Here is a 13,008-nt window from a genome sequence, read left to right as displayed (position 1 = left end):
TGTATCCTTCTGGTGTTCATACTATTTCTCGCCAACAATTGGCTTATCAGGGATCCTCCTTGCCTAAGGAAATCTGTTGCTGGCCCCGATTTGTGCCGTTTTTTTCCTTACTCCCAGTCCCCCTCCCCCCCCCCATAATTAGTCTGAAGAAGGGTCCGACCCGAAATGTCACCAGTCCATTTTCTCCAGGGATGCGGCCAGACCCACTGAGTTCCCCTTGGATTTTGTGACTATCTTTGGTATAAACCAGCATGTGCAGTTCCTTTTTATTAGATTAATAAGTTGTAAATTAGTATAAATGCAACACTTTACAAACATGCTCGACAGTAATGGTGAAAAATTGTATCTTGCTCTCGTAGTTGACAAGAGTATTTCCAACAGAACTACAGAATGAGGGGGAAATCTGTCACAGTTGAGGTTAGTAGAGGTTCCTACCCCCAGCTCTCTTTGTAAATGCTGAGAACTATATTCTTCACTCTTCCTCTTTGTTCTGTCTATTATACTTGATTTGACGATTGTATTTATGTATAGTATTTTCTGATCTGTGGGATATCATGCCAAGAAAGCAGCTTTTCTCAGTACCATGCTACGTATGACAATAATAAACCCAAACCTAGAGATGTTGAATTATCTGCCCTAGGTAACAGGTCACTCCTACAGAGTCAGTGTGGAAACAGGCCCTTCGGCCCAACTTGCCCACAACAGCCAACATGTCCGATCTACACTTGTCCCACCTGCCTGCATTTGGCCCATATCCCTCTTTCATGCAGCTGTCTAATTGTTTCTTAAACATTGTGATGGTATCTGCCTCAACAACAGCTCGTTCACCATTTATCTGACACGATACGGCAAGATACGACAGGTTGCCTCATCTGGGGCACGTGACATCAAATGATTACCCAGCATCCCTATAAATCATGACGCATCGTTGGATTATGGTGGCTGCATAGTGATGCACAATAAATTAGCGTAGGCAATGGCCGTGCATCACTATGCGTCACCCGTACGTCATCGTGCGGAAGGGCGCATGACATGATAAGACACGCAGATGTTGCGCGAGGATTTTGAACCTTCCAAACTCCTGGGACAGCAGGGAGACACTGCGCGTCACTACATGCGTCACGGTGCGTCCCGACCCGACCACGATGCGACAACCTCTCTTCAGGCTGCCTAGGATGTCGTCCAAGTGGGACCCTTTTGCACCCTTTTGTGTAAATCAGCACCTTCAATTCCTTGTTTTGACATTGAACAATGATGACTTCACATACATGAAAAGTTGCTAAGGTTTGAGACACAGATCTGACACAAAAGACAGCTTTAAATCATGATGATTAGTCTAAGGGCGAGGAATTGTAAGTTATAATCGAGCTCTTGAATACAATTATTTTTTATCATGTATTTTCATGTAGCAATTAATATTTTAATTAAAGAATAGCATCCCCATATTTCTATTACATGTTTACAAGCACAGCTGATTACATAATTCTAAAATAATATTTGATCCAAATACTGAGATTAATTTATGTAACAAATCAAATTTTAATTATGACGTATGATTGACAAATGAATTTTTTACCATAATACTAATTAAAAATTCATTAAAAATCCCGAGCGACTATTCGTTACATTAATTTCTGGAAACCAATATTCCAGCTCATTAATTTACTTTGGAATGAGGGGTAGCAAATCCTCATATGTATCTGGGACAATTTATATTTGAACAAGCACATTTAACTTCTTCAAAGAAAACAAACTGTTGAAGGAACTCAGCAGGTCAGGCAGCATCTGTGAGGGAAACTGGACAGATGATGATTTGGGTCAAGACTGTTCTTTAAGACCCTCCTGTCCTTTTCCCTTCAAAGGACCCAGTGAGCTGCTCCAGCAATTTGCCGTTTTCCTCAAACATCTGCAGTCTCTTGTGCCAACATCCAACTTTATGGTAAGCAAAGTACTGTAATCCAACGACAAGCTACCAATGCCAAATTTGGGCATTGCAAGATGAGTTTTATGGCTGGAAGGTAATAGAACTGGGCTTGTTCAGTTGTGTCATGGACCTGTCCGTTTTACATTTTATTATTTCAACCTTACCCTTAGTTTAGAATTAAAATTCTTGATGATCTGCCAAAAATCAGTGACTTAGAATTAGCTAGACACAAAATGCTGTAGTAACTCAGTGCGACAGGCAGCATCTCTGGAGAGAATGAATGGGAGATGTTTCGGGTCGAGACCCTTCTTCAGTCTGAGTTCCCGCTGAGTTACTCCAGCATTTTGTGTCTACCTTCGATTTAAACCAGCATCTGCAGTTCTTTCCTGCATGCTAATTCTTAGCTGTTCCAATGGTTCTAAATAAATAAAATGTTTTTGGACAGCTTCAGGAAAGATATTACATCATTGGAGGAAGTACAGACTAATAGTGTGCCAAGCATATACATGGAGGAACCCAATCACATCTCTTTCTCTGCACACTTTTTAAAATAATTCTACAAAACCCTTTCCAAACTGTATTACACTCCAAAAGTCTACAGAACCTAGAGCAGTCCAGTATGGGAACAGGCCCTACAACCAACAATTGCGCCAAACATGCCAAGATAAACTAATCTTCTCTGCCTGCACATGACCCATGCCCCTCCATTCCCTGCGTATCCACGTGTCTATCTAAAAGCTTCTTAAATGCCACTAATTGTGCCTGCCTCCACCATCAGGCCTGGCAGCACATTTCAAGCACTCACCATATTGTGTAAAATCTTACCACACACATCTCCTTTAAACTTTGCCACTCTCACCTTAAAGCTATGCCCTCAAGTCTTTGACATTTCCAGCGTGGGAAAAAGGTTCTTACTACATACCAGATCTCTGCCTCCCATAATTTTGTATACTTCTACCACATCTCGCCTCAACTTCTGAAGTTCCAGAGAAAACAATCAAAAGTTTGTCCAACCTCTCCTTGTAGCTACCACCACTTAATCCAGGCAGCGTTCTGGCAAACAACTACACCCTCTCCAAAGCCTTGACATGCTTCCTGTAAAACAGAGACAACGAATACCTGGGGCATAAATATCTCACTGGGGTCTTGGTTGGACTAGCCATTGAAATAATGTGGGTACTTCAGTGATTCAGTCTGGATATCAGGGGGTATGGAGAGAAGGCAGGTTCGGGATACCGAGTTGGATGATCAGCCATGATCATATTGAATGGCGGTGCAGGCTCGAAGGGCCGAATGGCCTACTCCTGCACCTAATTTCTATGTTTCTATGTTCTATGTTTCTATATCTGCAGCAAATGACTCACTTCCTGACACCAATAAACAAGTCAGGAGTTTGATGGACAAAGGTACACAAAAATGCTGGAGAAACTCAGCGGGTGCTGCAGCATCTATGGAGCGAAGGAAATGGGCAACATTTCGGGATGAAACGTTGCTTATTTCATTCGCTCCATAGATGCTGCTGCACCCGCTGAGTTAGTCCAGCATTTTTGTGTACCTTCGATTTTCCAACATCTGCAGTTCCCTCTTAAACAGTTTGATGGATGAGTTCAGCTCCAACATTTACCAAATAGTGAAAGGCCTGGATAAAGTGGATGTGGCAAGGATGTTTCCACTGATGGAAGAGTCTAGAACCAGAGACCATACCCTCAAAATAAAAGGACGTACGTTTAGAAAGGAGATAAGGAAGAATTTATTTCGTCAGAGGGTGGTGAATCTGTGGGATTCATTGCCACAGACAGCTGTGGAGGTCAAGTCAGTGAATATTTCTTAGGTGGAAATCGATAAACTCTTGATTAGTACGGGTGTCTGGGGTTATGGGGAGAAGGCAGGAGAATGGGGTCGAGAGGGGAAGATAGGTTAGCCATGAGTGAATGGCGGAGTAGACTTTATGGGCCGAATGGCCTAATTCCACCCCTACAACTTGTGAACGTCTCAAAAGCTTTGCATCATCCAGGACAAAGTTGTACGGTGTACTAATAGTTAAGGGGTTGAATATTCAGAAAGGTAATAAGATAAATTACCATTAGTACTTCAGGGCCAGTTTGCCGGCATAATTTACTGTGAGGGAGTTTTTTGTGAATAAGCATACCATTAAACTTCCATCAACTTTGTCCTCCTGTTTGATTTAACATTTGTTAGGATGAAATAAAAACACTGGGTCTTCCAATGTTTACCACTTGAGGTCAATATTGGTAAAGGAACTTTCTAAATGTATTCGATGTGGTGTCCAAGAATTTATCAGTGTTAACACATTTTCTCATCTGGCATCATCTGCTGCCCAAATATGTACATTTATGGAGCTGATCTGTTTTATGGAATAGGATCTATTGCAGTAAATCAATTTCCTAGTGTTATTTGGCAGAAAATGTTGCCACAAATACAGATTTCAAATTACGTTCCAGGCAGGAGTCAAACATTTCCCTTTATTTGAAAAAAAAGTGTAATGAATCTTTAAAGATTACGACCCATTCTGGTTCAACCACATAGTAAAGCACACACAGAGGTAAACATACACGAATATTCAAGTATGAGCTCCTGCAAAGATACACTAGCTTCACTATTCCAAAATAAACATTTCATGTCTACTGCTTGGATAAGGAAAGTTACCTGGCACTTATTTGTTCCCTCTTCAGGATCTGATTGCTGTTCTTGGTCATTCTCATCACTCTGCAAAGGATTGAAATATTAGGACAAATGGTGTGACATCTCTTTAGTATTATTGGCAGATATTCTGTGGCAGTCCAAAGCCCTCACAGTGTTACATGTGGGTTATTAGCAGATCAGTTGATGAAATACCAGTACAGAACTATCCTGGTACAGAGATGTAGTTAATTTGCACAACTTTAAAATATGTGATATTGTGCCCTAGTGCATGGAAATGCCTCTTCCGCACACCTTGCCCATGCTGACCAATATGCCCCCATCTACACTGGTCCCATCTGCGCGTGCTTGGCCCATAACCCTCTGAACCCATCTTATCCATGTTCAAATGTCTCTTAAATGTTATGATAGCACCTGCAAAACATTTGGACAAGTACTTGGATAGTTTAGAAGTACAGCGTGGGAAAATGCCTTTGGCCCACTGAGTCCGTGCCGACCAGCAATAATCTGTACACCAGTTCTATCCGATAAACAAGGGACAATTTACGGAAGCCAATTAGCTGACAAACCTGCACGTCTTTTGGAGGAAACCGAAGCAACCAGAGCACCCGGAGGAAACCCAGGTGGTCACAGGGTGAACATACAATAAACATACAGACAGCACCTATAGTCAGGATCGCACCCGGGTCGCCGAAGTTGTAAGGCAGCAACTCTACCGCTGTGCCACTGCGGGAAAGGTTTTTTTTCCCCACGGTATCATCATCATGGTAAACTCTGATATAGTATTTGATGTGATGCTGAAAGTATGTTCATCCCCCATGAGCTAACAAAAACAATTAAAGGATGAAACTGTACTTCTCTTCCCAAAATCATCCTCTTGCTTTACCTTCCATTGTTGAGTTATACAAAGTAAATTCAATGCTTCATTTGGTTCCTTTCACTCTTTCCTCATTTATGTATCTTCAAGAATTACATTTCCCTTTCTCCCTACTATGAAGTATTGATTCCCAGTTAGTGTGTTTAAAAGGTCTTGTTGATGGTGAACATGAAATTGTCAACCTGTCACCAGAAGCCACCAAATGGAAATCTAATCCGCTACATCTCCTTCATTTGAACAAGGATTTCCTGTGCACCCTGATCTATAAATTAATCTGAAAACCTTGAGTCTCTGAAGTGCACAGTTTTTAACTATTGAATTTTAAGATGCTTGATAGACTTCAGAAAATACCCGTATAATGCACCACGTGGCACAGCTGCTGCCTCACAGCACCAGAGACCAAGGTTCGAACCTGACCTTGGTTGCTGTCTGCACGGAGTTTGCATGTTCTCTCTGAGAGCACGTAGGATTCCGCCAGGAGTTCTGGTTTCCTCCCACATCCCAAAGATGTGCAGTTTGTAGATTTTGGTCTTTGAAAATTGACCCTAGTGTGTATGGAGTGGATGAGAAAGTGGCAGAACATAGAACTGGTGTGAACAGGTGATCAATGGAGAGCATGGACTCGGTGGGCCAAATTGCCCATTTCCATGCTGTATCTCCAAACTATGGGAACAGCTTTGTATGTCTGAAGCAGTCCAGTCCCAGTAGCAATGGATCCAGATGTAAACTGCGGCTATTAATGGAACTCAAGTTTAATTTTGTCAAATTAAGTTTAGACAAATCAACGACACTTACATCCTGAGTCCAGTAAGAAACACCTGTGGATCTCCGTTTCTCCCTCGGGCGCCGCCGCTCCCTGACTGATGGTTTATTTTGCGACTTATCGTCCAATTTCTCTTCACCATCCTTCTCATCTCCCCTTCTCGTTGTACCTACTCAAAGTAAGAGAAAGAACGTTTGTTCCAGTCTAAGAACAAGGACATCTGAGGTAACCACCAGACTCTGCTACAGTGCAGATGACAGAAAAGTTAAAAGACAAGAGGTGATTTGAGCAGTGTTGTCGATGCAGATTTCTACTTCCATTAGCTTTGAAATGAAACTGATAACCTAAATAATTTAACAGTATTCTACAGGAATGGATATGCATCAAATTAACTTTGTAATTTAAATATAGTTGTCATAGGCGCTGCACGATGGTGTCTGTCTCGTCTATTTCTTCTTTTGGTGTTTTTAGTTTGTTGTTAAATGTATGTTTTAGTGTATCTTTAGTATTGTATTATGTGTGGGTGGGGATAGGGGTTGAGGGAAACTTTATCTCTTTCGTCGACGGAGATGCGACTTTTTCCGTATCGTATCTCCGTCCGCACTGCGGCCAAACATCGAGGAGCTGGCGGCCTCTTGCTGGGGATCGACTTCGGGAGCTCCAACCGCGGGAACCTGCGGACTTAACATCGGAGAGCTCGCAGTCCCCTGGTTAGGGATCGACATTGGGAGCTCCAACTGCAGGAGCTTCGACCGCCCCGATCGCAGAAACTTTGAATACCCCGATCGCGGGAGCTTCGATCACCCCGACCGCGGGAGAAAAGGAGGGAAGAAGATAATACGTTATTGCCTTCCATCACTGTGCATTGTAGTGGATGCCTATTTAAATGTTTATGTAGTTGTGTGGCTTGCTGCTTTTTTGGTATGACTGTATGGCAATTCAAATTCCTTGTATGTTCTTACGTACTTGGCTAATAAATTATTTGTATCGTGTATCTTACATCCCATGAATTATTAAATGTTATACAACAACTTTGATACAAACTGATGTTTTGGTTTTGGGCTAGTTTTAAAGAACAACATGGAAAAAGGCCCTTCGGCCCGCTGAGTCCAAACCGAACATTGTTCACACTAGTTCGATGTTACAGTTTCTCATCCACTTCCTACACACTAGGGGCAATTTACATAAGCCAATTAACATACAAACCCACACGTCTTTGGGGTGTGCAAGGAAATCCGATCACCTGGAGAACACCCACATGGTCACAGGGAGAACATGTGCCGCTGCACGGCAACAGCTCCACCAGCTGCGCTACAGTGCCATCCTTACGTGAAGGTCCCTTAAACCCCTGATGTGAATCAGACCAACCAAATTGTTACCAGTGTGTATATCATAGAACTAGTCTATGAGTGATCAATACTTGGCATAGAAAGTGGGCCGAAAGGCCTGCTTCCACACTGTATCTCTAAAACTAATAACTAAGATTTCCTTGATGTGTCGGCAAAACCCAGGTAAACCCAGTTTGGGCCAAATTAGGACAAAACTAAACATTTTCTGATTAGTCTCAGAAAGGATTCAGCGCATTCACCAGAATCTCGAGTGATGAGTCACCAGAATCTCAAGGGGGAAAAAAAGCTCCGGAGTACCCCAACGCGTCATGCAGATCTCCACAGATGCTGCCTGACCCGCTATGTTATCCCAGTACTTTGTATCTTTATATGAAGAATAAGAAGGGTGATCAACTTCCAGGTTCTGGAGCATTCAGACCAAGGACAGGGTCTGACAATTTAAGTTTTGTTTAATATCAAACAATAGACATTTAAAAATTTGATTTTAAGAGCTTAAAATCTCTAAAAATCAGAGATTTAAAAACCTTGATGCATGACAGATTTAACAGAAGACAGATGCGAGCTGCAGTTCGAACATCGAGCAATGTTGCGAGGGTTCCTGAGGGAGAGGGAATTCTGTTTCTTACAGCGGTGGAGAACACCACTACTGTCATACACTTGTACTGCATCTGACATGCTTATCTAAGATGCATCTTCATGCTTATGTATAGTGACACATACAGAACATATACAAAAATGAATTTCACTGTACCTCAGTACACGCAACAACAAAAAAGTTCCACTGATGTACCATTGTATTGCATTGTACTTTTAAGTGGAATAAGTGCATGGTCACAGATTCATACCAACTGACAACGCAGAAAAAATTTCATAATTACCTATATCCGCCTCCCCAGAAGTGCGGAAGTAACTTGAATAATCAGATGTAATGCCTGTAAGACTGCTGGGTCGACTTAGTTGGGAGGATATGTACGAACTGTTTAGGGCAGAGACGGTGGCAGTTGTGGACGGCGTGGAGGTTGGTCTGACACGTTGATAAGGCTTCAGGGTAATAAAATAAACATTTTTTAAAAAGATTGAGGAAATCATTATAAAGTATTTCAATGCCAGTTTCAAATCATGTTAGAATAAGTTTCAAACATCCTGCAGTGTTCCAGTCCCAACATCTGTATGTATGTCCATAGTCATAGAAGCAGACTCAGGCCATTCTGCCCACCAGGTCTACTCAACCTTTCAATCATGGCTGACTACCTTTCCCTCTCAACCCCATTCTCCTGCCTTCTCCCCTGTAACATTTGACACCCTGACTAATCAATTACCTGTCAATCTCCATTTTAAAAATACCCAAAGACTTGGTCTCCACAGCCATCTGTGCCAATTCCACATCAGCCATGATCCCAGTGAATGGCGATGCTGGCTCAAAGGGCCGAATGGCCTACTCCTGCACCTATTGTCTATTCACCACCATTGTATAAATATCTGCTCTGCAGCAGAGGCCTTCCAACAGTGAAGTGCCTTTCTCAAGGCTTTCTTTGAAAGGCCACTGAGACATCAGTGAAAGTACCACTGTCCAAGGAGTAGAGGCACAATATTGCCCATTAGTTTTATTCTTAATTCTGTACATGGGAGTGTGCTTCAACTGCAAATTGATCTTGATGATTATTTTGTGGTTTATCAGCATTCAAATAAAAATTCTGGGGATAAAATCAGACGAAGCGACTGAAAGTCCATTGAGACTAAATATATTGAAGATAATGAAGAAAACTATGTCCTCGAAATAAGAACCACATAATTTCAGTTAGAACTTAAACTGGCAGAATAGATCTAGGTCAGTATGAGCAATGTGAGCCAGATCTGTTTCCATGCTGTATGACTATGATAGATCTACCCCACCTTTGACAAAGGGCTGGAGGAGACTGCCATACCTCTCCACAGTAGGGTATGATACGCATCTACATAAAGCACAATCATCGAAAGCACTCAGCCTCAAAGTTAATTCAACATTCATAATTATCTAAAAAAAGGTCCACTGTCATAGTCATACAGCGTGGAAACAGGCCTCTCATCCAACTTGCCTACGCCAACCAACATGCCCCATCTGCACTAAACCTATCTGCCTGTGTTTGGCCCATATCCCTCTAAACCCATCATATCCATGTACCAGTCCTCATATTTTCAAAACATTGCAATGGTACTTGGCTCAACTACCTTCTCCAGCAGCTCATTCTCACTACACTGTGTAAAAAAAGTTACCTCTCAGCTTCCTATTAAATCCTTTCTTCTCCCCCCCCCCCCCCCCCCCCCCCCTTTAAACCTATGTCCTCTGGATCTCGATTCCCCAACTTTGGAAAAAGACTCTGTGCATTTACTCGATCTGTTCATCTTAGGATTTTATATACCTCTATAAGATCACTCCTCAGCTTCCTGCGCTCCAAAGCAGCTCAACTTCTCCCGACAGTTCAAGTCCTCAAGTCCTGGCAACATTATCACAGATCTTTTCAGCAACCCTTTCCAGCTTGAAAGCATCTTTCCTTTAACATGGTGACCAAAACAGAGCACAATGCTCTAAATGTGGCCTCACCAATGTCTTGTACAATTGTAACATAGAAATTTAGAAAAATAGGTGCAGGAGTAGGCCATTCGGTCCTTCGAGCCAGCACCGCCATTCATAGAAACATAGAAAATAGGTGCAGGAGGCCGCCATTCGGCCCTTCGAGCCAGCACTGCCATTCATTGTGATCATGGCTGATCATCCCCAATCAATAACCCATGCCTGCCTTCGCCCCATATCCCTTGATTCCACCAGCCCCTAGAGCTCTATCAATATGATCATGGAGGCTCATCTAAAATCAGTACCCCGTTCATGTTTTTTCCCATATCCCTTGAATCCTTTAGCCCTAGTAGCTAAATCTAACTCTCACTTGAAAACTGTAACATGACCTCCCAACTTCTATGTTTAAGAAAGAACTGCAGATGCTGGAAAAATCGAAGGTAGACAAAAATGCTGGAGGAACTCAGTGGGTGAAGCTGCATCTATGACATAGATGTTGCCTCGCCCGCTGAGTTTCTCCAGCATTTTTGTCTCCCAACTTCTATACTGCTTTAAAATATTATGCTAAGGAGGTGTGTTGGTAGATTAAATCAGGTAATTTCTTGTTAACAAGACTAAATACCTCTACAGTGCTGCGATTAAACCTTTGTCTCTCATCCTCGCGAGTTTCTGATTGATTCTTGTCTTCTTGCTTTTCTCTGTCTTGCTTTTCTTTCTCCTCCTTTTCTTTCTCTTCTTGCTCTCGAGTGCGACGGTCCACACGACTCCTCCCAATTGTTTTCTCGGCTTCTTGTAGGTCTGTCAGTGTAACGCCCTGCAAGACAGTTTTGTTGCATGTTTAGTCACTGTGCGTGCCAGAACTTCAAGCCGAGTTCCTGTCCCATGAACAAGTCCTTTCATATCTTTGGTCAGTCTTCTGGTGGAACAGTGACTCTTGTTCTGATTGGGCAGAGGGCTGGATAGGACTCTCAAATTGTGTCATAGAGTCATAGAGTGATACAGCATGGAAACAGGCCCTTCGGCCCAACTTGCCCACACCAGCCAAAGTCCCAGCTACACCAGTTCCACCTGCCAGCATTTGGTCCATATCCCTCCAAACTTGTCCTCCAAGTACCTGGTCTGTTTCTTTAACGTTGGGTTAGTCCCAGCCTCAATTATCTCCTCTGGCAGCATGTTCCATACACCCACCACCCTTTGTGTGTAAAGGGTACCCCTCAGATTCCTATTAAATCATTCCCCCCCTCACTTTAAACCTATGTCCTCTGGTCCTTGATTCCCCTACTCTTGGCAAGAGACTATCTATTCCTCTCATGATTTTATACACCTCTATAAGATCACCCCTCATCCTCCTACACTCCAAAGAATAGAGTCCCAGTCTACTCAACCTCTCTATAGCTCAGACCCTCTAGTCCTGGCAACATCCTCGTAAATCTTCTCTGTATCCTTTCCAGCTTGACATCTTTCCTATAACATGGTGCCCAGAACTGAATACTATACACCAAATGCAGTCTCACCAACATCTTATACAACTGCAACATAACCTCCCAACTTCTATACTCAATAATCTGACTGACGAACACCAATGTGCCAAAAGCCTTTTTGACCACCTTATCTAATTGCGATTCGACCTTCAAGGAACCATGCACCTGCACTCCTAGATCCCTCTGTTCTACAACACTCAACAGAGCCCTACCATTCACTAGGTAGGTCCTGCCCATGTAAGATTTCCCAAACTGCAAAACCTCACATTTCTCTGTATTCCATCTACCATCCCTCAGCCCACCTGGCCAATCGATCAAGATCCTGCGACAACTTTTCACAACTATCTTCACTACCTGCAAAACCACCCACTTTTGTATCATCAGCAAACTTGCTAATCTTGCCATGTATGTTCTCATCCAAATCATTAATGTAGATGACAAACAGTAACGGGCCCAGCACCAAACCCTGAGGCACACCACTAGTCACAGGCCTCCAGTCCAAGAAGCAACCTTCCATGAAGCCAATTTTCTATCCATGCGATGTGCAAGGATAAAATTTCCCCCCCTCGGAAAGGGTTGGGGTGAGATTTAATGCATATTTAATCATGACGGTTTTTGTAAGAATACGGAGAAATATGAAGAAACGAGAAACTGCAGATGTTGGTTTACACAAAAGTACACAGTGCTGGAGTAACTCAGCGGGTAAGGCAGGTATGGAGAATGTGGATAGGTTCCATTCCTGGTCAGGACCCTTCTTCAGACATTTTCGTAAAAATGGATGCTTTGTTAAAGAAATGGACAAAAACAAGTGTCCTTGACATCTGATGCTCAACAGCAAAGTGTTATTACTGTACAAGACAGAAGAAGGGCTCCGACCTGAAAAGACACCTATTTTTTCTCCAGAGATGCTGCCTGACCCACTGATATACATAGATACAATCAGTTCAAACTCCAAGTACAATAGATACAGTAAAGGGAAAAATACAGAGTGCAGAATATAGTTCTCAGCTGTGTAGCGCAACAGACCATAAAACATAAGAGCACAGTTAGGCCATTCAGCCCATCATGTACACTCCGTCATTCAATCATGGCTGATCAGTTCCTTAGACAAATTCTAATCTATTTCATCACAGATTCTGCCTTAAACAAATATTCTCAGCATTTACTTTTTAGGTAGGAAACATGGATGAATTGAAATTATGGTGAACTCAAACTTGCCTGTGTCGATCTTCTGGACTGTCTTGCTTGTCTCGATCTGGCTTTCCTCTGTGATTCAGACTCTTCATCCCGGACAGGAGTTAAGTATGACCTAAAGCACCAAATGGTAATGGAGTCAGGGGAACGACAAGTATTGTGCGATTCAAGTAGATTGAAGAGAAAGTAAAATCTACTGAACTATTAT

General features: G+C 42.6%; 1 protein-coding gene across 6 annotated transcripts in view; it reads right to left on the bottom strand.

Moving 5' to 3' along the window:
- Window positions 1–13,008, bottom strand: part of ppp1r12a (protein phosphatase 1, regulatory subunit 12A) — a 125,490-nt gene that overhangs the window by 18,653 nt on the left and 93,829 nt on the right. For all 6 annotated transcript variants that reach the window (XM_055650543.1, XM_055650545.1, XM_055650544.1 and 3 more), the window contains 5 exons: window positions 12,825–12,915; window positions 10,748–10,939; window positions 8,453–8,615; window positions 6,258–6,394; window positions 4,592–4,651 (listed from right to left, as the gene is read on the bottom strand). In XM_055650543.1, the coding sequence (XP_055506518.1) occupies window positions 4,592–4,651; window positions 6,258–6,394; window positions 8,453–8,615; window positions 10,748–10,939; window positions 12,825–12,915 (643 nt within the window). The remainder of the gene's footprint in view (window positions 1–4,591; window positions 4,652–6,257; window positions 6,395–8,452; window positions 8,616–10,747; window positions 10,940–12,824; window positions 12,916–13,008) is intronic.

The sequence above is a fragment of the Leucoraja erinacea genome, chromosome 19, assembly GCF_028641065.1.
Source record: "Leucoraja erinacea ecotype New England chromosome 19, Leri_hhj_1, whole genome shotgun sequence".
NCBI lineage: Eukaryota > Metazoa > Chordata > Chondrichthyes > Rajiformes > Rajidae > Leucoraja > Leucoraja erinaceus.
This window is presented reverse-complemented; position numbering and strand designations above follow the sequence as displayed.